The following is a 25,207-nucleotide window of genomic DNA, read 5'->3' on the forward strand; positions in this document are numbered from 1 at the left end:
AATATGTGAACAAGTTTTGATAGATGCCAGTGGGGAAAAAAGGATTTTTTTTTTAAATGTTTTTCAATGCATTTTGATTTTGTACCTGGAGTACATATACATGATAATTTAAAATTTTTTCTCTCATTTCTTTTAAAGGGAGTTATTCTTTTCCAAACCTTTGTATTTCCACATTAAATATAGAGTTTTCTTTGACTTTTCTTTTTTGATAATTAAAACCTTGTTTTTTCAACTGAATAGACAGCTTCTGTTAACTGTTGCATTATTTCTCGTCCGAAGAAATACACAGGCCCTTGTCATCCTTATGATTTACATATTTATGTGGATTCAGATAGAATGAAAACTGTAAAATTACACACAAAAGCAGTCTGGGGTATAGTGTAATAGCCTTAAATTCTTGAACTTTTGAGGACACTGAAATAAATTTTAAGTACAAATTGACATGATAACATGAAAAGTATCTTAATGTAATGTGGGGAAACGAACAAAGGAAAGATTTTCTTTTATCTCTCCACGGGACTGCATGAATTATGCATTATATGAAATGTACCTAAGTCCTCTTATGCCATAAATGAGCACGCTTTTAGATAACATGTAAATGTTAGCTTTCATTGATCAATCTGTAAAACAAAACACTTCAATTCAATGAATAGATAAAAAAAGCTTCAGGACCAAATCTAAAGTATGAATGTACTAATTTTATGATCTAATTTCTAATACCTAACCTAGGTCGTTGAACTGTAGTTAAGCATTAACCTATTAATTCCAATTTCTGCATTGATTTAATTGTTTTCTTTTTCTTCCAAATTATGATTATTAAGCTTCATTTACTCTTTTTATGATGGAAAAATAAAACCATTAACTTCCTAATTGCTCTGTTCTCACGTCCACACAGCATCCTGCCGGAAGTCTTTGTGTTCCAAGGGAACTTTTGAGTGTCAAAGAATTATGGAATGTATTGATGAAGACCGGAAGTGCGACGGCGAACTGGACTGCCAGGACAAGACAGACGAAAAATTCTGTAAGAAGTTACCGTGTGTTTCCTCCCAACATTACCTGTCATGGGCTCGAAGGCTAGCTATTATGACTTGCTAACCAAACCATTAGACTTTAAATATACATAGTTTTGACTAGAGGCATATTAAAAGACGAAAGGATTGTTTGCATACGCTGTTAAGTATAAAGAGGTAAATGGTAAATAAAATGAATATTTTTCTACATTAACGAAAAATTCAATTAAAGAATGTTAGCTAGCGCTTCATGAAAAATATGCCAACGTGCAAGTCTTTGTTATTTACACAATATATATTCAATGTTTGAATTTCTTGTTGCACTATATCGTCATATTTTATTAACGTCTCTGTAGCCTCATTATGACGTCCCTTTAGCGCGAGTCTCTCCATGTATATTTCTACAAGTGAGTATACACGAAAATGGCGATCAAATCAATTCCATATTGTTTAAGTAGAAAAACACAATAAATGTAAATATATAGTATTGTTCAACTTATCCCCCACCCCCACCCCCGCCCAATAAAAAAAGATATATAAAAAGTATCAGTCAATGTTTGAAAAAAAAAAGAAAAAGAAAAATTTAGTATATAAAAATCGTATTTTTCAACAGTAATTTCATATTCCACGATTCATACTTTGGTTTAAATTGAATATAATTTGTATAAATTTCAAGACTAATTATAAAAACCATTAAATTTTTGCACTTCCAAGTTACTATTTACTTTTTAGACAGAAATGTATAAATGTAAAACGCCTAGGCGGATAATATATTTCTATGGATATTAAGAGTGCTCCGGTTCGATATCATGCATCATTTCCTTAATCTTTCGAAAAATGCACTGCATATTTTTATCTATTTTTGTGCAGTAGCTTAGGACTCTTCCTGTATTATTTAATCCCTAGCTTACTCTGTGTCTTACAAAGAGTGCTATCACACAATTCACTACTGCATATAGGCTTTCATGATTTCCTAAGATCATCACAGTGACATTAAATATAATGAGATAAGGTAACAGTGTGTGTTAATTAAGAATGATAAAGCTCATAAAGTTTCCTGCTGGTGTCAATAAAAGAGGTAGATGGAAAGAAATATTTCCGATTATACAAATAAATTTTCCCCGCTCGATGTCGAAAGCAACTGATTACGAATTTCCCGAAGAATTGAATGAATATCACTTTTCTGACCGAGAGTCTTAATTGCTATTTGATGAGACGTTTTTGTATATAATAGGTTTTCTTCTTATTGAAATTGTAGGTGATAGAGCACAAGATAGCTACTGGAATAATAAGTATCTGAAAAGAGAGGATGCTGACTACGACAAGCTGAACAAATCTTGTGGTACTTAATTATATTTAGCATTAAATGATATTGTGTAAATAGCATAAAGAGAACAAATCAAATATATAAATAAATAAATGCATGAATAAATAAATAAATAAATAAATAGATAAATAAATAAATAATGAAAAAGTTGAAGATAACGAACATCTAAAAGAAAAAAAAGCATAAAAATCTGTGAACAGGCCATTAAACACGGAATCCCGGAAATTCCTTTGGATCAGGTGCCTAGGAGGAGAAAGCATCCCCTTTAAACCGACTCACCTACCATGAGTCCTATATATTGATCAGGTAGACGGAATATTCTGTAGTCAAAATTAGTATAAAAACAAATGCCTAGTAATTAATATAAAATATGTCAGTAAAAATGTTGGTTAACTTTGCTAACAAGGTTATTTTAATGACTATAGAAGTTACGAAATGGTTGCTTGAAACAAGTTCGTTGAAATCCCTGTAAGATCAACTTATCGGTCATTAGTGTGCCTCAGTAAAAAAAAAAAATATGATCGTACTCAGAGCATGCTCTTGAGTATCGAATAAGGTGGGAGACATAAACACCATATGCAGGTGGAATACTACTATATAAATTTGGAAAGTATGGAAAAGCTGGTCACCTCATTTGTCATACAATTTAGTTGTTAGTTGTCCCATATCGTTTGTAGTCAGTAAAACATCCAAATATGAAACAGATGTGGCAGACTCTATGATGTCTTCGAGTTCACTGGGATATAATTATCGAATCTACATATGATTGGAAGTAACTGAATTAGTTAATTGATAAAATTTATATAACATCGTCGATATATCTTTTGTGTTGAATGAATGAATTAATAAATCAATGAATGAATAAATAAATGAATAAATAGATACCCCCCCCCCCCAAAAAAAAAAAAAGAAATGTTTATAACAAATAATTGATATTAAAGCTGGTCCTAAATAAATGTGTCACTCTTTTTTTAACGCTAAATATACAATATGTTTGTTTTGATTCAAAATCATGCATGTTGATAAATAGGTTTTTTTCCATAGTGTATGTATAAAAGGAGGGAAATTCTTGTATTTCAGTGTTTAAAGAAGTACCGACAGGCTGCACCTGTAAAGGAATGACAATGATATTCTGCAGCGGGAGTCATCTGAAAAACATTCCAAAAGATATACCAGACAAAATAACTTTATTGTAAGTACCAGATAAAATAGGTTAACAGTAAGTACCTGACAAAATAACTTCACTGTGAGTTCCAGAAAAAAAAAAAAATTCTTGTATGTATCAGATAAAATAATTTTACTGTAACTATCACACACACAAAAAAAATTCCCGTAGGTACCAGACAAAAAATGTTCCAGACAAAATGACTTAACTCCAAGTAAAAGACAAAATAACTTTACAGCAAATACCAGAAAAATAACTTTACTGTAAGTACCAAACAAAATAACTGTACAGCAAGTACCAGACAAAATAACTCCTGTAAGCACCAGATAAAATAAACTTCTCCTGTAAGTGCCTGACAAAATAACTTCCCTGTAAGCATTAGACAAAATAACGTTTTTTATGTAGCATACAAAATAATGTGAGTGTTTTTCAGACTTTTCTTGTAACTACTATTCTGATATAGTTTGTAGAGCACAGAAAAAAACCCCATAATATAAGTCAGTTTTATATAGTTTGTAAATATTCATAAACTAATTTGAATACTTACAATCTAAGAGAAATGTTGAAACATATCCTTACTGCATAAGTGAAGTTAAATCTTCGCAAGAAAGTAGAATAAGAATTTTCAAAGACTAGGTGAGATGCTTGCAACATTTATGCTATTATTGACTTTAGGATTTCTAATGCATAACTGCAAAAACAAATTTGTTTTAATTTCCTATTTAACATATGGGGAAAAAATCATTCATATTTATTTCTCATTTTTGACTTAAAGTAAATATTTGATATCGATCATAAACTTCATTATGGTTTCCTTAGGATATGTAAAAATTGCCAGAGGACATTTATCAGAAACAAATTGAAAATGCTGTCATTTACAGAATCACATAGGCATCTTACTATCCCTCATACTAGAAAACGATGGCCTGAGAAATATCCTACTTGATGGATCTGTTCAAACAAAGAAAATCCTTGAAAAGAATATATTAAGGATTGTGACTGGATGTGATTTTTATCAACCAAGTTGTGTGTTTTAACCCCGAGACTATTATTATGGGATGGAAAACACACAAAGGAATAGGATAAAAATCCAATCCAATCATGAAACATGGAGATTATATTTACTACACATGTTAAGCTAATTTGAAAGGTCTGTATTTCTTTGCTGTCGGCTGTCTTACGCTTCTTATCAACATGATTAAGCCTTAAAAAGATTCTTATGAAATAGGAAACAAATTGATTTTATTTTTCAGTGATTTTAAATTCTTTCTGTTTTCAAATTTGTAAATAAAAACTGACACAAATGTATTATATATAACTATGGAAAAGCTATGAAATATTTATCCTGTGAATGATAATTACTGCATAAAGGGGTAAACATGCCATCAAGATCTAGCAACATGAAACTTGTAATTGCAGTCGTACTTCAATCTCAAAGTTCTTGGAAAATTATATATAAGCGAAGAACGAGTCGTCTGATATTTAAAGTATATAACTTTGATTATATACCTGAAAGAGTTTTGATTATCTTTTAAATACATTTTTAAGGTAAAAAATCTATTTTCAGAGATCTCAGCAATAACGAAATCGAAAATATATCAGAAAGGGAGGTGGACTTTTTCTTCGTGTCTCAAATGTGAGTATCAAGTATTTTATTTCTAATCAAAGAATACTTTAATTTCGTTCTGTAGAATATACATGCATGATAAATACCGTAAATCTTGAAATTTTTACGTCGATTTACTTTTGCGAATCTGGGTCAAAAGTCTGTTGATTAATTTTTACGTTTAAAATTTTTGCGAATCGTCATTTGAACTAAAATATAAAAAGCTCTTAAAATTTTCTTAATCATTTGTAAGTGATGCATGTACATACAATAAATTACGAATAAACATAAAAAATTAAACTACGCCAACGTTCAATAATCAGATAAAAATAATAGAAAAGATAAATCATCCAAAGTGTTGAAAGTTCATAACATTTTCATAAATCACACATGTACATTAAATATATATAACGATGTAATCTTTAAGTAATCTTTAGATAAAAAAACATTTTTGTTGTTGATTTATTTTTAAGGGTTTGGTTTTGTGTTCATCCAAGTGAAACTCGTACGAAATAAAAATCTCAATATTTTAATAAATACTTCTTGCTTAGTCTTGAAAACTGACCTATGACACCTTCCATTGGAAAGCTGTCTTGATATGTATGCAGTTTGATAGTCACTTGCAGTGTCATGCAGCAATAATGTGCATATTACACTTGCAGGACTGCACAGCTACAGGTCTAACAAAACAATAACATGACATTTGTTGTATATGTGCAGATAGTTGAACGTCATGGGTACAACCATTTGTTTCGTTCCTAACAATACTGTGCGTACTTTTTCTATAACTGTCTGTTTTTCATCAACTAGGCATGTCCGCCATGCGAAATCGGGGGGCTGCCATTCCGGTATTGAAACCAACTGACTATTTCTGTAATCTGATGTCTCTAGTACCTCGATTACACAAAGCAATTAGAGAGATATTTCGTTAAACATCTCCAGTTATTAGAATGTTTCGATCTAAATGTTTAATATTGTTTATTATAAAAGTAACATCGATGTTTACGTCATATCAGGGAATGCTCCGTCTTCGATTTTACAATGGACAGATAAATTAATACGCGCCCAGTTTTAGCAGTTCCGACTGAATTTAACGTCTGTTATTTCTTTTGCAGGTAAGGCTGTTAATTACCTTTTATCAAATAAGCATATTAATCCTACAAATGTAGGACAATGTCATATAATATTGAAAAATATTGCACGAAAATTAAGAACTATAATCACTCAGCGTAGTTTATTTCTGAGGTCTGTCATGCGATATTCGGCTAAAGTGAAAGTAGGAGCTGGTAAGTCGATTTGTTGTGTTTATTGTGATTTATGAGCCTTATCTCAGAAATACGATATAACTCCTAGTATCAGTAATACATTTTGAGTGTGACAACGCCTGCGATCTAATGCACATCAATTTTAAAAAGGTTAAACGTTATACAAAGGATCTGAGAATTTCCACGTGTTTCTTGCAGACCACAATTTGGTAGCGGGCAATATTTAAGGTTCCTCTAATAAATGTTACTATGTTTCAAAATACTAAAAGTATTCGTCATTGTATAAAAATATAGTTCAGTCAAAAACAGGGTTTCAAATATTATGAGTAGAGTAAAGAACTGAATTTTGTTTTCATTAATGAGCGATTTTTGTGTAAGATCCTTCATTGAGCCTCAGACACACCAAGTTAAATGTCCAATGACGGCTAAGTGAAGTGGCTCTACATAGTACACATATATGGTAAATCAGATGTGTTATTTGTAAATCAAAATTTTGATATTCAAATTTTATTGCTTTTTTGTTTTACTTTTTGTAAAAGAGATGCAAGTATTATTGATTATTTATATAAATAATTTTCACATAAGTTTGTACTATGTATACAAACCATCATTTTGGACTTGGACCTTCTGATTTGCAGATTAGTGCAGTATATGTAGTTCTCATGGGGAAAAGTAAATTAAACGATAAAAATTTTCAAGGATGTCAACTTAATTTGCTTATTGCTTGATATGTAAATTGTTCAATGTTCATCAAATGAAGAGACTGCAGCAAAATTGAAAAATAGGTTTTTTTAAAGATGAAAATTGCATAAAGTATTAATAATTAATATTCTCTAGTTAAAATGGTTAAGATTGAAAACTTGAATTTCTGCAACGTTTCATCAAAAAGGGAGTATAATAAGGGGGTCTTACCTGATCTTAAGTTACCATTGAGCATGCTGAATCAAATGCTACCAAGCATGTTTATTTTTAATTGAATGTTCATTTTATGAAAGTTTTTCATATGCTCAATTAGACTTAGGTTGTTGGTTGCACTTGTAAGGAAGAGATGAGGTGCTGGGGGTGGGGTGGGGGGGGGGGGTAAACCTTGGTATTGATCCATAAATACCATAATATTCTTGTAGAAACCTCTAAGATTTTTTGTATAAAATTGAAAAAAAAAATGAATGTACATGTAGCCACCACTTTATCTCAAAAGGTTATTATTATTATTTTTTTTTTTGGAGGACCTGCATTTTAATGGTACAGGCAAACCTTGTTACATTGTATTTCTATCCTGATGGGACCAATAAAAAAAATTAAGAAATCTGGTATAGTTTGACACATTGAGGTTAAAATGCTTAAAGAAAAAAATGGAAGAGACTTTAAATGAAATATGAAGATAACAAACAATAATCAAATTCAAATTCACATAATTTTGAGAGATGGAAGCAAAACTCTATTCTTTTAATGTCTCATAGAACAAAAGTTTTAACGGACACAGTTTCAGGAAATAAATACCATTCAGTTAAAACACTGACACCCTTCAACATGTTCAACAAAGATTAATATTAATATCTAGACTTAAAAGAATTGTTTTTGAACTTTTTTCCTAAAATTTATTATAACTATGTTTACCATGTTTACAGAATGCCTTGTTTCACAAAAAAGAACACTGTTCAGATATTTTCTCTGGACTGTCAATTTCTGCATTTCATAATCATGTGATACCTGTGTTGGAGCCCTCCCAAAAACCTCCCCTGTAAAGTAAGTTTTTTATCACAATGGAATGATTCTGTAAATTTAATAGACATGTGTATAAGGGTATAAGGTAGGTGTTATAATCACAGTGAGCTGACTAGTCATTTCATTTTGTATGATTGGATTCAGATGTTATTCTATGTGTACAGAATGAAAGAATGTACAATTTTTATGATGAGAAATATATATGCGGTTGGATGAAAAGAAAGATTTTGTTTGAGTGAATGTTGTGTATGTGTCCATCACATTGTCTCAAGCCATGGTTGGAGTCCGCCTACAGCTCTCTCCTACCCGAGGCTGCTTGAGCGAATTAAGTATCGTTATCATGAATAATCAAACCTTATGTGTGATGTCACGTTATAACCCAATAAAAGTAATTGTTTATATTGCAGTTGACTTTAACGATAAAAAAACAAATGTTAGGTAAACAGTGACTGAAAAAAGAAGTCACATCAGAGGTTATTTTTAAATAATTGAAAACTTCAATCTCTTTTGGAAGGAACTGTTTCTGATCATCTTCTTGTAGCTTACTAACACACATGTCATCATATCAGGTTTTTAAAATTCTGCCATCAAATCCTTACCTTGTCATTTAACCTTCAGATTTTGTACTTGTTTGTTTTATTTAATTATGATCTTATATGCTTGTCTCATCTACTTCCCAAGGCAAGATGACATGACCATTACTTGGGTTTACCTTAATTGATCTTATTTATGGTTGATCTCTTTGTATACAGATTAGACTCATATATCTCTATATGGATTAAACTACTCTGATCTACACTAATTGTAAATTAAAATAAGATATATTCAGTCCAACAATCAGTGTTAACCAACATTTACAATGTGACCATCATTGCTGAGGGATGTGTAGCCTTTGACCCTGAAATTTACATGTCTGTCTTTGCATGCTTTTTACTTAGTCATGATGTAAAGATTTAACTTTCAATTCAAGTTCCCTCTTTGAGGGTGATCAACGGTTTTGTTTTTAATGGTATATTATAAATTATTTATATTTAATATTTTACAGATTTCAAAGTTAAGGAGATCATTCAAATGACAGAGGTTTTGGTCCATCTTGGTTTGTCTCAACAGTTAATCTTTTGGAAAGCAGTGTTGGAGAAAATATCAGCAACATGTGAAGACTGTGATTTAGTTTCATATGATATGACTAAAGAAAGTTAATATTTTTGATTCCATGGTTGTATGAACAAATGCTTTGAACTTTCCAAACATCATTGAAAAAGAAAATATGATGACCAAACAAAAATACATATTTGAACTTTCCACGAGTTTACAATGAAGAACATTTTGGGATCTTGATACAGGATATTATTGTGTTTAGTGTTTTAGTGTTTTATCTAATTTATTCATATTGTTTAGTGCATTAAATGCAAAAAAATGTTTTAAAGTCACTCTTGTGAAACCCATGCTAAGAACACAGGTCTCAAATATCTTAGAGAGTTATATTAGAGTTATATTGTTAGAATTGAAGCTTATTTATAAAATTATACCTTATATCTTTAAAGAAAGTTTCACAAAAAAATAGTCAAACTTGCATATACTGGTTAACATGTTAAAAGAAATATAATATCCTGGAAGTGATTAAGAATAAAAAAAAAAAGTTCATTTATCATCCTTTTCTTTTGTTCTTCTTGGTGACTTTTTTACAATAATCAAAGACATTTACATTTTAGCTCATCTGAGCAGAGGCTCTGTTGAACTTTTTCTGATCAAAGAGTCTCTGGTGTCTGTCCATCTGTCATCCATAAAAATTAAACCCTAAAATAGGGGTATCAAAGTTTGACATGGGAATAGATAGGAAAAAATTGTCCTTTAATGAACAACAAGGTAATGATTTACTCATAATGTATGCAAGCATCCTCAAGAAGTGAAGATTCAAGTTGGTCAAAATCATTTGCCTGACTTATTATTATAATAATATTAAAATATTCCCTATTTGTATTTTTTTCATTTTTTTTCTTCAAATAAATCTGAGATCAGATTTTACATATAAATTGGTAAATGCATGTATAAATGTGAAAAAAAACTTTAGAAAACATATAAGCCATGTTAGCCATATTGATAATGAAATATCCTCATGTTGTGGAATCAGTTTTGGATTAGACATGGCCTTATGGCCCAGGGTGGGGCCACAGTATTAGCTCAGATTTGTTTTTATGAGAATTAAGGGGGATAAGAATGTCTTAGAAATCTGAAGAACACCAAGGTGACTCAAGTGAATGTTGTGGGCCAGGCCTCTTATTTAAATTGCCCACTTCCATTATCCCTGCAGATTTTTAACATCTTATTTGGCATACTTTTTAAGGAGAAAATCATTTTTCTAACATTAATTTCCCTGTGTTTTGTACACACCATAGAGTAATATTTTAGATACATCTGGGCTTTCATATAAAGTGCTATTTTTAGATCAAAAGTGAGTCTCTTTAATTCTATTTTTAACACATTGCCATGTGGTTGGGACTACTTTCATGGCTAACATTTTCTTGTTTAACTAACAAGTATGCATTTAAAGAAATGTACCTATTGTAGTGAGTTTACATTTAAATCAAAGGTTCTTCACAAATAGTTGTAGCCACTTAATTGTTTTAACTATTTCATATTTTTTTGGATTTTTTGGTGCACTACTAAAACCTGTGGCTGCGCAGTCCTGCAGGTGTATTGTGCACTTCATAGCTGCAAACTGCTGCAAGTGTCAATTAAGCTGCATATACCCAGAGATTGTTTTCATTATGAAGATGACATGGACCAGTTTTCAAGTGTAAGCAAGGCTTAATTTTTGAGATATTAAGGTTTTTATTTTTAGTGAGTCTCACTTGGCTGCACACAAAACCAAACCCTTAAGAAAAATATTTTTGCGAAAGCAATGCATGCGCAAATTTGCTAAAAATTTATCTACAGCAAAAATTTCCAGATTTACGGTAGAGATAATTAGTAGGACGAAATCATAGAAGAATTTGAAATTAAGGCATTAAAAGGAGAATTAACAAAGAAAAGTTTTTTTTTATTATTTGAAAGAATTACAGGATAGGCTCAGATAGTTCGTACAGAAGTCATTCTTCGTACACTTATCAAGTAATTACAGCTATCCAGATAAAAGTATTATAGATATTATGCACATTTGAATTTACGTTTGTATATTTTTTTGTGGCACAGAAATTTGCAGCATAACAAGATAACAACAATTGAGAATTCCACTTTTGATAGTTGTCGCAGCCTCAGGAAATTGTGAGTAGAAAACATTTTATTAAAATTATTCCCAAAGAGTTAACAGGAATTCTTACTTTAGATTGGAATAAAGGCAGAAGAATGCAGGAATGTTAGGCAAATCTTTTACATTTTGTAATTATATTTCTATGTGATTTGAGCAATTTTTGCAATATGTGAACCATTTTGATATTTGGAGTATACATGTCTTTGTGTACTTACAAGTAGGATTTGTTGATATTGATCAAAGTAAAATACAGAGTTGCTTTCTTCATCTTTTTGTGAATAATCTTTGTTTCTCTCTTGACTTCAATAACAACACAACATGTAATTCACAAAAATTAGTTTATTTTGTTCTCCTGTCATTTACACGTGATTTTTTTTTTTGCGTTTTTTTTATATCATTCTAGGAATTTGAACTCGAACAGCATTGTTCTCCTCAAAGAAAACGCATTTCCGGTGTACAATAAAATTGAGGAGCTGTAAGTATTAAGACTATCTGGTAACTTATTTCATAAGATAATAAATACGACATTAATTTGGTTGCATGCAATAAATGGGTCAGAAAAAAAGAGAATCAAAAAGTAAGAACTTGAGACAAGCAATGCAGTGTTAGCTAATATTACTTCTGGTATTCTTCACAACTATCTTTTAAAGATGAGCATATATAGCGTATTCTCTTTGTCTCTTTTTTCCTAAAAACGATGTATTATTTAAACATTTTTTTCTTTTTTCATTCATTAAAGATTACAGTTTCAGGTTAATGCTTCAATTATTCTTAACCAAGTATAAAGCACATGCATGTGTATTTGCAATTCTGTAAAGCAGCATAGGTGAAATCAATTGAATTCTTTACATAAGGTAATATGATTCTATCTATTACTAAAATCCAGTAGTTCTATTATAAAGAAAATAGTGGAAAAGACAACATTTACCCATCCCATGCTGTTAAAACAATATTCAGTTAAGACTAACCTTGCCTCAAAGAATAACTTCCTTGTATTAATACAGTGCAGGCAACTAATTTTGTTACATAAACCAGCATCAGCATAAGCATTAGTAGCATCAGGATCAGCATTTAAAAAACAGCATTACCAGGATCAGCATCAGCAAGCAAAGGATAAAACCAGCATTGACCTACATAAAATCAGCATTATCCTACTAGCATCAGAAAATCAATGAGTTTTAATTCAGTAAAAAATTAAAAAAGAAAGAAAGAATATTGGTTAAAGTATTCACATTATTGATACATAGTGAGATATTATGACAAAATAATAGTAAAAGGCACTTTTATTGCTTTAAACGGCAATGCTGAAATTCATTATCTACTTCCGGTAGCATGATGCTACTTCCGGTAGCAATGACCTAATTATAAAACAGCATCAGGATAAGGATAACTAGCATTAAATCAGCAAGCAAAGGAAGCATTCAAATCAGCAAGCAAAGGAAGCATTCAAATCAGCATTGATGCTGTAACAAAATTAGTTCACTGCACTGTACAAAAAAATCATTATTCAATTAATCAAAAAGAGCTTTTTACATCAGCGTCTGTTTTAATGATAAAAAAGAATGAATGTTGGAAGTAATTGGTCCTGGGTTATGCCACCATACATACATTTTATATCACAAAACTAGAAAAAAAAGGCTACAGACTGACACAATTATGCAAGAGAATTACAATGTCTAGGGAAAATAAGTAAACATTTCGAAGTTGTACATGTAATTTGTTATTTTTTGCAATATCTTGCAAATTGGAAATGTGATTGGAATTTTTCTTCCCTAGGAATGAGATTTATATTATAGAGTAGATTACTTGCCCCTTTCCACCCAACACACATACTCATTCTAAAAGTATTTGGATCGCTTTCTATTTTGTAGAAAGATAGAAAACAACCTTCTTACAATTTTAACAAAAGAGATGTTTTCACACTTGAAGCATGTCAAACGCCTGTAAGTATGAGAACTATTCAATGCATGTACATGACATGTAAGTCTGCAGTATTTAGAGTAATAAAACAATATTATATTCCTCATCCCTCCTGAATTATTTGATTACTGGTTTTAGGGTATCGACTCATATTAGGACCTAATTTTCTAACCTTAATTACCAATCGTGTATAAAATACTCTGATATTATTTCAAAGCATTTTAGAGTAGAAAAGGATTAACCAAGAGAAATTTTCGAAAATTTTATTACCTAAGCAGTAATTAATCATTGATGATTGCATTGAAGTCTATGGAAAGAAGTACATTTTTGAAAATAAAAATAAATACTAAGAATATCAACAAATGCTGAAGTGGAAAGGTGTATTTAATTATTTGGAATAGAAAAACGATCGAAAACTATTTTTTCACCAGATAGATTTTTAGAACTGATTTTTATTGAGTAAAATCAAGGGGAGTTAACTCTTCAAGGACAGAACAAGGTCATAAATTAATACACGTTCCGCTCTTACATACTGATACTAAAACATGAAAATTATGTCTAAATAAATTGAGTATTCAGCCCATACATATCTGTTATGCATTCAATTCCACTGAATCTGAGGCTAATATGTGTCGGATACCTTTAGTTTTTTTTAACTCAATAATATTTAATTTGATAATACAAAAGGTAGATCTTCCTTGTTCTATTTTCAATTGTATGTCTATCAAATTCGTAGAACACGCTGAAACGGTGAAGAGTAGAATACATGTGTAGATAAAAGCAATTTGTAAGACAAAATAGTGATCCTATAATAACGCTATGGATGAAAAAGAAAATACCGAATTCAAGATCTAGATGTTCATTCAAAAGGCTATTTCTGTTTACGTTTGGCGTTTTATTCGTCATTAGATAAAATTCTCATGAAACACGATGTACGCTGCAATAATTTGATTTTTTAATTTATTTCCAGATACCTGGGATTCAACAAGATTAAGTATATAGAAGTGAACACATTTCAGGATATGTCTCAATTAAAAGTTTTGTTAGTATTTACCTTTTTATCTTCTTGTAGTGAATTTAATGTAACTAGTTATCATACAGTTAATGCCTGTCTAGTAAATTAACAACTCTTTTGTTCATATTAAGGTCGCTAATATCAAACCAACTAACAGCAATAAAAGACTACTTCTTTCATCATCTGACAAATTTGGGCATTTTGTAAGTAGACTTAGCAATATATACTTATTAACGATGTTCTATATCACGTATAATTACTACATGTATATTACCTAACGAGGTTTTAAAATCATTGTCTTACTCTGTAAATATTAAAAAAAAATAATCGTTACCATAGATATCAACAAGCTATATTTACACTAAATCCAAGTGTGTATATACCTTTAAAAGATACACGATTGATGAGAACGTCATTTGTATAGATTGTTTTACAGACACGTTGATGAGAACGAAATGCATAAACATGTACATGTATATTGTTTTAATGAGACATTGGAGAAAAGGACATGTATATATTATTTTACAGATATATTGAAGAGAACGACATGCATATACATGTATATTGATTTACAGACAGTGGTGAGAATGACATTTGTATATTTTTTACAGACGCATTGATATATTGTTTTACAGGTATATTGATGAGAATGAGATTTTTAGGATAGAAGATCACTCGTTTGCTTCTTTGTCTTCTTTACATACATTGTAAGTATGTGTTTTAAAGGTTAACTTGCCACAGGGTTGATAAATTAGGATATCATTTGTGTATCTATATATATCTGTATAATAGCTATTCTAAATGTCTACAAAGCATCACAAACATTCTAAAACAGAAAATAGTAATCTTGAACAATATTTATACCATCTTATTTATTTTAGTCTAATTAAGTGGACAGTTTTTAAAGTTTGTGAAAAATTGCATAAATTTTATTTTTTTATTTTAATTTAATTATATTTTTTTTCTTTTAAATAAAAATAAAAGAAAAACAATTCCAAAAAATATTGATTACGTCATTTCAATTTCAGAGGCTTGTCAAAGAATAGGATTATTTCCATATCATCAGAGGTTTTCCGTGGTCTAGAGAACCTTACCCATTTGTATGTTGTTGTTTTTTTTTATTTTCATCCAGTGTCTATATAAAACTTTTATTTCTTATTTCTCATTATCTTTTTTTCATTTGTTAAGCCTGTTTGTCAATAAATCGTGTTCGGGCAATAAACTTCCAGACTGTGGAAGTAAGTTTGCCTTTTTATTTCTCTATAGTTGATTGGAATGAACCCGACCTTAATATAAAATTGTCATTAGCCGGAATGTGTATCAATGTCTGATCCAGGATCAAGTCTCCAAGTCCTAGTATACTGGATATTGAGAAAGTGAAATGGTCTCAGGGCCTCAACTCTCAAACCCTTGATTGCGTTGAATTCAAATTAAAGTACGTTGTTGCTCTCGTGTTATACCCTGACTAATTTACATTATTAATAAATAATTATTAAACTTTATATTTTACCTAGGCTATATAAATTTAATCATATAACCATAAAACTTAATATTATACCTAGGGCTTTATAACTTTGTATTATACCTAGGGCTTTATAACTTTGTATTATACCTAGGGCTTTATAACTTTGTATTATACCTAGGGCTTTATAACTTTGTATTATACCTAGGGCTTTATAACTTTGTATTATACCTAGGCTGTATAACTTTGTATTATACCTAGGGCTTTATAACTTTGTATTATACCTAGGGCTTTATAACTTTGTATTATACCTAGGCTGTATAACTTTGTATTATACCTAGGGCTTTATAACTTTGTATTATACCTAGGGCTTTATAACTTTGTATTATACCTAGGGCTTTATAACTTTGTATTATACCTAGGGCTTTATAACTTTGTATTATACCTAGGCTGTATAACTTTGTATTATACCTAGGGCTTTATAACTTTGTATTATACCTAGGGCTTTATAACTTTGTATTATACCTAGGGCTTTATAACTTTGTATTATACCTAGGGCTTTATAACTTTGTATTATACCTAGGCTGTATAACTTTGTATTATACCTAGGGCTTTATAACTTTGTATTATACCTAGGGCTTTATAACTTTGTATTATACCTAGGGCTTTATAACTTTGTATTATACCTAGGCTGTATAACTTTGTATTATACCTAGGGCTTTATAACTTTGTATTATACCTAGGGCTTTATAACTTTGTATTATACCTAGGGCTTTATAACTTTGTATTATACCTAGGCTGTATAACTTTGTATTATACCTAGGGCTTTATAACTTTGTATTATACCTAGGGCTTTATAACTTTGTATTATACCTAGGGCTTTATAACTTTGTATTATACCTAGGGCTTTATAACTTTGTATTATACCTAGGCTGTATAACTTTGTATTATACCTAGGGCTTTATAACTTTGTATTATACCTAGGGCTTTATAACTTTGTATTATACCTAGGCTTTATAACTTTGTATTATACCTAGGCTGTATAACTTTGTATTATACCTAGGGCTTTATAACTTTGTATTATACCTAGGGCTTTATAACTTTGTATTATACCTAGGCTGTATAACTTTGTATTATACCTAGGGCTTTATAACTTTGTATTATACCTAGGGCTTTATAACTTTGTATTATACCTAGGCTGTATAACTTTACATTTACATAAATTGTTCTGTATCATTTTCTATTAAATCTAGGCTATATAACTTCATAAATATATAACTAAATAATTTAATTTTGTTTGAAATGCATAATTTGATTGGATAAAAAATTAGTTTTATTGTATAACCTATGTTGCTCAAGTCACAATGACATGTCAAAAACGTATCCATATGATATATCATTTAAAACATGTACAAAATGAAGACATTTTTGAAGGAGATTTTTTTTTTTTTTTTACAATTTCTGCATACTTGACTTAATGATTGAAAATTAAATTATGAGGAATAAACTTAAAACTACCCAAGTTATTGTGCTATAGCCTGGGTTTAAACAGTTTACGTTTTTTATAAACCGCTTCATTTCTTAACTAACTTTATTTTATACTTCGGTTATATTACTATATAACTTTATATTATACATGGACTATATAATTATATAACTTTTTTTTTAATATTTAGGATATACATGTATAACTTTATAATCTTTCATTGGAACTATTTACATGTAATTTATAGTAAGTTTTTGCCCATGACATTGGGCTCTGTTGCTACCTTAAGATTCAAGGTCTTATCAACAATATCTAGAGATCATGACTAAGTTCACAGTTGACAGCGGGTCATCTCTTTCCATTAAACATACGATCTTGTTTGATTTGATTTTTTTCTCAGTTTTCGTAATAGAATTCCAGAAATGCTTGGATAATTAAACATTAATGTTTCATTTACATTTCACACAATGTAACATTAACATTTCAAACAACTCAACATTTACATTTCAAACAACTTAAGCTGTCAATTCCTGTCGAACGTGATATGAAATGGTATGTAGGTATTCAGAAATTAAAGGAGGTATTTTAAAGTTGTATATTTTTTCCACCTTGCTGAAGAACATAGGAGGTAGAGCATTAAATGGGGTTGTCAGAAGAGAGAAAATAACAGATATTATCATATTATTGTGCATCTTACAAAACCCTTTTGTTTTTTATTTGAAATTGACTAAACCTTATCACCAAGCAAAAAAATAATAATAAAAGCGCTTATGTCATCATTTTCAATATCAATAAAATATTATTGAGAATACTTTTTATTGAGTTCACATTGCAATCCCCTTTCCCAGTCGATAGTATTATATACGTTGAGAGAATAATATTACTGATACTCCTGATCGAATCTGAGGTATTAACAGGCTAACTTTTTCACCCCTATGTTTGTTGACGTGGTGACAAGATTTCTTTCTTTATAAAAAATGTTTAATAAAGAAACACAATTATTAAATTTTCAGATAGAAACTGAAAAGGTGTTTAATTTTTTTCATACTATTTTTTTCAATTCTGTATTTTTTTTCCTACAGGAATCTAGTTTACAATCAAATTGTGAAAGTCTCACCAAACGCATTACGACACCTGAAGAAACTCATATCGCTGTATGTATTTTTGTACAACCGTCTTTCTAACGGTGAAGATTCTAAAACTTACTGTTCAAACGGCAGGACCATAAATAGATAATCTATCATTGGAAATTAACATATCACCAGATAGCTTTTAGAGTCTGCAAATTAATTATTGATCATTTTTAACCAAAGTCCTCTACACATTAGGAAACAAAGCAATATTTTCTAGATCCAAGAATTGAATGCAAACAAATGACACTTAGACTGGGTTAATGTGTTGCAATAAGTGTTTCACATCCAGCAGTTAGGTATTTTTAGCTCAAATGAACCGAAGCCTCAGTTGAGCTTTTCTGATAAAAAGATCTCCAGCATCTGCCTATCTGTCTGTCTTCTGTTGGTAAACTTTTCACATTTTCATCTGCTTCTCCAAAACAACTGGGCCAATTTCAAGCAAATTTGCCGTAAAGAGTCCTTCGGCAAGGGGGATTCAAGTTTGTTCACATGAAGGGCCACGCTAACTTCAAGGGGAGATAATTAAGAATTAGTATAAATTTAATGACATCTTTAAAAAATCCTACTCAAGAACCACTGAGCCAAAAAAGATGAAACGTTTTTGAAAACTTCATTACATAGTGTATATTCAAGCATATTTGAATGACCCAGGGGTAGAGTGGAGCTTCAACAAGGGATCAAATTTATAAATAGGAATATATATGAGATATCTTAAAAATCTTTTTCTTAAGAACAACAAAGCCATGATTAGTTATATTAATTCAGAGGCGTCCCCAGGTTGTTGATTAAGCTTTGTACAATGCATGACCCCCTGGGGATAGAGTGGGGCCACAACAGGGGAGATCTAAGTTATGCCTAGGAACAAAAAGGGAAAATCTTTAAAAAATTTCTTCTCACGAACAGCAGAACCATGCATGATTAGTCATATTAATATGGAAGCATATTCGTGACCTCTTTGGATAGATTGGAGCCACAACACTGCAAACACTGACATAAACGTATTTAAGCTTATAAGAAAAGGTTATTTTTTACTAAGTGAACAGAATGCTGTGGGTCCCAAAATATCAATGTGGGCTAGTAAAACTTGTGAAGTTGGGAGCCCCCTTACTTTTCAATACTGAACTTATTTCTGTTTTTTCTCTGGTCATAGAGCTCAGGTGAGCGAAGTGGCCCATGGGCTTCTTATTATCATTTATCATAGGAAGTAAGGACCTGAATCACCATTTTGTGTCTTTTGCTTCTATTACAGAGATCTCCGGAATAACGCATTTAGAAGCCTCCAAAAACAGACATTAAGAGAACTCTCATCACTTCATTATGTGTAAGTTTCCTAAAAAGTACTCAAAAGGTTATTACCACCATATAACTACTGGTCACGATATCTTTAAGGATTTAATGTCATTGTCCTCTGCTTATATCAATAAATACTTGATCCAAAATAACATCCAATTTATCTTTTGACATGAAAATTTGGAAGATCATTAAATGGCAAACGTGAAATAAAATCACATTAAATAAGTGTATAAACTAAGAATTTTTTGTAGTAATCACTAAATATTCTTATGCTATAAAGTACAAGTAGAACCTAGTTCACAGAAAAAAAATGAAATAAAACGAAAGGCGCACTTAGTACAAGCAATAAAACTGACATATGGCGAAGTTGAAAAGGGTTTAATTGATAAAACATGAAGATAAAGAATAGTGATCAAGCTCTGCAGTTCATTGAAACAATAAAAATTGAGAGCAAGACAAACACGGACCTTTAAAAACATCAGAGGTGGGATCAAGTGCCTTGGAGGAGAAAGCCTCCCCTGTCGACTGATCACATCCGCCGTGTGCTCTTTGTCATCATCGAGCAACCGGAAAAATTCGTAGACAATTTTATGTGAAAATAATGACCTAACATTTTATATGAAAAACGTCAGTCAACATTCGACTTAATAAAAGATTGTATTTGGTTGACAAGGGCATTATATCGACTATAGAATTTGCGAAATTATGACTACTTTAAATGAGATTGATATAAGTATTGTATCGTAAGGGACTTAGTCAACAACATTGAGATTATTTGACTTTCTAGTTTTTGGTTGAACTTGAGAACAAAAAATCAAAAAGCAGTATCTCCGCTGCATCTTATATTTTTGTAGTATACATTAAAAAACCCCAGGAGAGAGTTTTTGTGTGAAATAGAAATAAATCTGTAATGTACTCTTAGTATTAAAATCACACATTAGAAAGGTAGTGCTCAGAAGACATCTATTCAACACAGTTTGTCTTTCGAATCCTAAAGACAAACCTAAAGACAGTCAATATTTAGATATCTAATATAAACTAATCGCAAACTTTGCATTCAAAATTGTACTTCTAAGAACGGATCAGAATTACTAGTATTCTTTGTACAGAGGGTCGAGTAATTATAATAATGACAATGTGTGAAAATGGTAAAAGCACTTATAAGTATAAGAATTTTTCACTCATATAGGGACGTCACCGTATCCCGTTGAAGGGCTTCAAATTTAGACCTTTACTCCGCACTCACGGCCATTGAGCAGTGATGGTTCTTTATCGTGCAAACGCCTGCCCTGACACAGGGCCTCGGTTTTCAAGGTCCATCCGAAGGACCCGCAATTTTCACTTCAAAGTGCCGAGCGCTTGACGAAGGAACAGTTGCTACCTATTTTTTTTTTATCGACTTAGGTCAGTCGCGGCCGTGATTCGAACACACGACCTTTCGATCACAGATCTCTGTTGATTTGTATATTATTACTATTTGTCAAATATTATTAGAGTTCTAAATTCTGTCTTTTAACAAAACCCGATTGAGTAACACAATTACATGTACCTCCCTCGGATGCAATTAATGGCTGATTTTGAATAATCTTTACATTAAAGCACAAGACCTGATTTGAATATATTAAAGATAAAAAACAGAGTGTAAAAAGCTTTATTTTATTCATTCTAACGGTTACAGTTTTGAAAATCTTAAACGTTTTTTATTTGAATGACTAGAATAATCTTCTGACATGGTTTCTCCTTCAATATGCGTTTCCACTTTTACTGAGCCATTGGGTAATATAGGTGTTAGATTTCTTTTATTTCTTCATTTTTATGCATTATTCATTTAAGGTATTTTGATGAGTTTTACATGTGCGCCTACGTGCCAAGTGATGTGGTTTGTCAACCCTTTGGAGATGGCATTTCAAGTAGATACAACTTACTGGAAAACGGATTCCTTCGCATCATGGTATGGCTTGTTGCCATTTGTGCTTGTTTCGGCAACCTCTTGGTTCTCTTAGGAAGAAGTCTGTTACGTGAAGATAATCAGGTACATTCGTTTTACATTAAAAACCTTTCCTTTGCTGACATGTTGATGGGGATTTACTTGATCATTATCGGGTATCATGATCAGAAATTCAGAGGAAGTTACCTCGTGGAGGACGAGGAATGGCGCTCCAGTGCCACATGTGACTTATGTGGTATTCTTAGCACGCTCAGCAACGAGGCCTCCGTATTAACCTTGACCTTGATAACTCTGGATCGTTATATCAGCATTACTCTTCCTCTGTTCCGAAGACGGAAGAGTTTTAAGTTTGCGCTGATGAATGTTAGTATTATTTGGATTATCTCGCTTTGTCTCTCTGTGCTTCCTGTGATTCTTCCTGATTTATTTGGAGTCTACTTCTACAAAGATAACGCTGTGTGTGTTCCTTTCCATTTACACAGACCATGGGTCAAAGGATGGCAATACTCAGTGTTTCTCTTCCTAGGATTGAATTTGGCAGCATTTACCTTTATTTGTTTTGCATACATCACCATGTTTATTGCAATAAAGCGATCTACGAAGACTGTGAGGTCTCATTTTGAGAATAAGGAAAGGACTCTTGTAAAACGATTCTTTTTTATTATTTTAACTGACTTTCTTTGTTGGATGCCAATTATCATCATCAAGTTCATAGCTATTTCAGGTAAGACTTATCAAAAATGAGAATCGATTTGTAAATCCATAATTACTAAATATTGATTTTTATAATATTTAAGTGTATATTGATGTCCAATTTAAAATCTGAGTAAAATAAAGTAATTTATAATGTCCTCATGTAATGTGAATATTTTTTGTGATATTGAATATGTATATTTTAAAATTTAATTTCCATATTCAGGACAACAAATAAACCAGGACACTTATGCTTGGTTGATTATTTTCGTCATGCCTATAAATAGCGCCATCAACCCTCTTCTTTACACACTGACAACGAAATTATTCAAGGAAAAGGTGATGCCAAAACTGTGTTGTGGATTCAAGATTGTTCGCCAGGAACCAATACTTAAAGAGAATTCCTCCTCCTCGTCGTCGTCCTCAACTGGTGGGCGGAGGAACCGATCCTCAATTCGGAGCTCGCTAGAAAAGGATCTGTGCGAGGTTGGCGCCAATACCTTACGTGTCAGCGCGCGAAAACTTAAGGGGAACTTTGATTCGGTAACTATTTTACAAAGTACATCAAATTCAAGATGAAAAACTTGATTTAATAAGCATATAGAAGATTCTTTCAATATTTCAATTATTAAGGATGACTTTTTTTTCAGTTGACAAAAATAAAGAAAAATAAATAAATAAATAAAAAATAGATAAATAATTAAAAAAATATCCAGTGCTTAGAATGAAGAATAATCTATTGTACATTGTAAGACTATGTTTGTAGTGTTAAGTATTCACTTTCAAATAACTATGTCAATGACCTACTTTTCATGCTTCTGGCCCCTGAGTATTTTTCGGAAAAAAACCTGAATTTTTTTTTACACTAGGACCAATATTTTCCTTATTAACAAAATATAAAAGTAACAATACTCATTGGATAATGAACTATAATATAAATAGAATAGTTTTACTATATATAAATTAATTTTTTCTTTGGACGATAAAGTTCTTAATTATTGTAGTCCAAATTTCCTCCTTCAATTTTCTGATTTTTACCCACTTTAAATCTAATATTATAAAAATCTGAGTGATAAGAACTTGTATAAACTATCTATAGCCCAGTATACTTTTGTTGCGCTAATTATGCTAGTACAAAAATTATAAGTGGTCAATGATCAAACTCTTGTGAAAAGTTGCTTGGAATGGTTTTTGTTGATATTTTTGAAATTCTTCATTGCATTTTCAATTATTTCAAAATGCATTTGCTTTATCACAAACAATATTTATAAATTGCAATTGGTGTTAAAACATAATGAATCTTAACCTTATGAATGATATTGCAGGAAAAATTCGTGAACTAAATAAAAATTAAAATTTAGTCCGAATTTTTGCTGCATTACAATAAATTTACTTTTGTTCTTGCATATTTTCTTCAAATAATAAAATAATATTTTTAAGTTGATAGTGCGATATAACAGGGTAATTTAATCCATTTAAAACATTTTTATCTAATTTATTGTTCTTTATATTATTTCATGTCTGTCAAGTAAACCCTAAGTAAACGTCATCCTTAAGGTTGTTAGTATTGGAACTTATCGATTTTTCATTATATGTTTAATTATGCTTTCAGTCATTAAATGAAGATGTCTGTCGAAATGGGAATTATCTCAGCTTTAAGACAAGAAGTGAAATGAATTTCTACAACAGTAACACGGGGAGAGTTTGTGCTAAAGAAACCTTGTATATTCCACAGAGAGTATCAACTGCAGTTTAAATAAAAGACGATCATATTTTCCCTTAATTTGCTCCGATGTTAGTAATATAGACTTAATGAATTTTCACCTTTTTTATTGAAAATACAAATAATCTGGTGGTTCTCAATAAACCAGTGGAATTTTTAATGACATTTTTCTTTATGTTTATTAATTATGATGTATTCTTTTTTATTCTGAAAAACTGGTTTATATGATGCGGCTTTTCATTCAATGCCTTTCACAACTTAATTAAAACGTAATATAGCGTGAGAACACACAAACTGTTGAATAATTGTTTCTTTAACAATGTCCAGTTTCAATGTTTGATTCACTAAAATCATACGTATTTTTTATATTAAATCTTGAATAAATTATCTTTATTTCAGTCTTTCAATCCTATCAAATGGAAACAACAACACAAATTATTTTGGTGGTATTGCCTTCCTTTCTTTCCATCATGGATACTATTTACACATTGAAATGAAATATGAAGATAATGTACAGTCCATTAAAACAATAGAAATTTGGAGCAGGGCAAACACGGACCTCTTAAAACAACAGAACTTGGATCAGGCCGGTCACACCTGCCATGAAAGGGCAAACGGAAAATCTGTACACAATTCAGTGTGGAAATAATGGTCTAACAATTTGATTGTCGATTGATTGGTTGAATGTTGTTTTACGTCCCGTTCGAGAATTATTCACTCATATAGAGACGTCACCATATACCAACTTAAGGGCTTCAAATTTAGACCTTTACCCGGCACTCAGGGCCATTGAGCAGTGAGAGTTCTTTATCGTGCCAACATTTACCGCGACACGAGTCCTCGGTTTTTTAAAGTCCCATCCGAAAGACCCGCAACTTTCACTTCAAAAGGCCGAGCGCTTGGCGTAGGAACAGTTGCTACTCTTTTTCTCTATCGACTTAGGTCGGTCGCAGCCGTACGCGTGATTCAAACACACGACCTTCCGATCAAGGAGCGAGTGCTCTACCGACTGAACTACCATGACGTAACAATTTGCATGAAAACAGTCAATATTCGACTTAATGTTAGGTTGTATTGCTAACAAGGTCATTGTTTTTTACCATATAATTGCAAAATGTTGACTTTAAACGAGACTGTTGATATTCTTGACTCATCAACTTATTTTTCAAATTGATTTATTTTAGAA

The 25,207-nt window shown here is 31.1% G+C and overlaps 1 protein-coding gene and 1 long non-coding RNA gene across 2 annotated transcripts; both read left to right on the forward strand.

The window, feature by feature from the left end:
• Positions 1-450: 450 nt before the first annotated feature.
• On the forward strand, positions 451-24,164 carry LOC133185152 (relaxin receptor 2-like). The gene is made up of 17 exons (XM_061320209.1): positions 451-457; positions 896-1,021; positions 2,269-2,352; positions 3,418-3,529; positions 5,070-5,138; positions 11,291-11,362; positions 11,752-11,823; positions 13,220-13,291; positions 14,239-14,310; positions 14,415-14,486; positions 14,919-14,990; positions 15,312-15,383; positions 18,314-18,385; positions 19,614-19,685; positions 21,491-22,329; positions 22,525-22,841; positions 23,911-24,164. Exons 1-17 carry the CDS (start codon positions 451-453, stop codon positions 24,052-24,054), a joined length of 2,346 nt encoding a protein of 781 aa, XP_061176193.1. The 3' UTR covers positions 24,055-24,164.
• LOC133186134 (uncharacterized) lies at positions 5,934-9,724 on the forward strand. Its single transcript, XR_009721006.1, has 3 exons — positions 5,934-6,223; positions 8,002-8,119; positions 9,144-9,724. It is a non-coding gene; the product is annotated as an uncharacterized LOC133186134 (long non-coding RNA).
• Positions 24,165-25,207: the final 1,043 nt, after the last annotated feature.

The sequence above is a fragment of the Saccostrea echinata genome, unplaced genomic scaffold, assembly GCF_033153115.1.
Source record: "Saccostrea echinata isolate AGI-Se365-2 ecotype Australia unplaced genomic scaffold, CSIRO_AGI_Sech_v1 ptg000012l, whole genome shotgun sequence".
NCBI classification, from domain to species: domain Eukaryota; kingdom Metazoa; phylum Mollusca; class Bivalvia; order Ostreida; family Ostreidae; genus Saccostrea; species Saccostrea echinata.

Excerpts from the sequence above, each read along its gene's own strand:
- LOC133185152 (XM_061320209.1), top strand. Across the intron at positions 11,363-11,751 it reads TGTCGCAGCCTCAGGAAATT|GAATTTGAACTCGAACAGCA; the intron begins GTGAGTAGAAAA and ends ATATCATTCTAG. Across the intron at positions 15,384-18,313 it reads CTAGAGAACCTTACCCATTT|GAATCTAGTTTACAATCAAA; the intron begins GTATGTTGTTGT and ends TTTTTCCTACAG.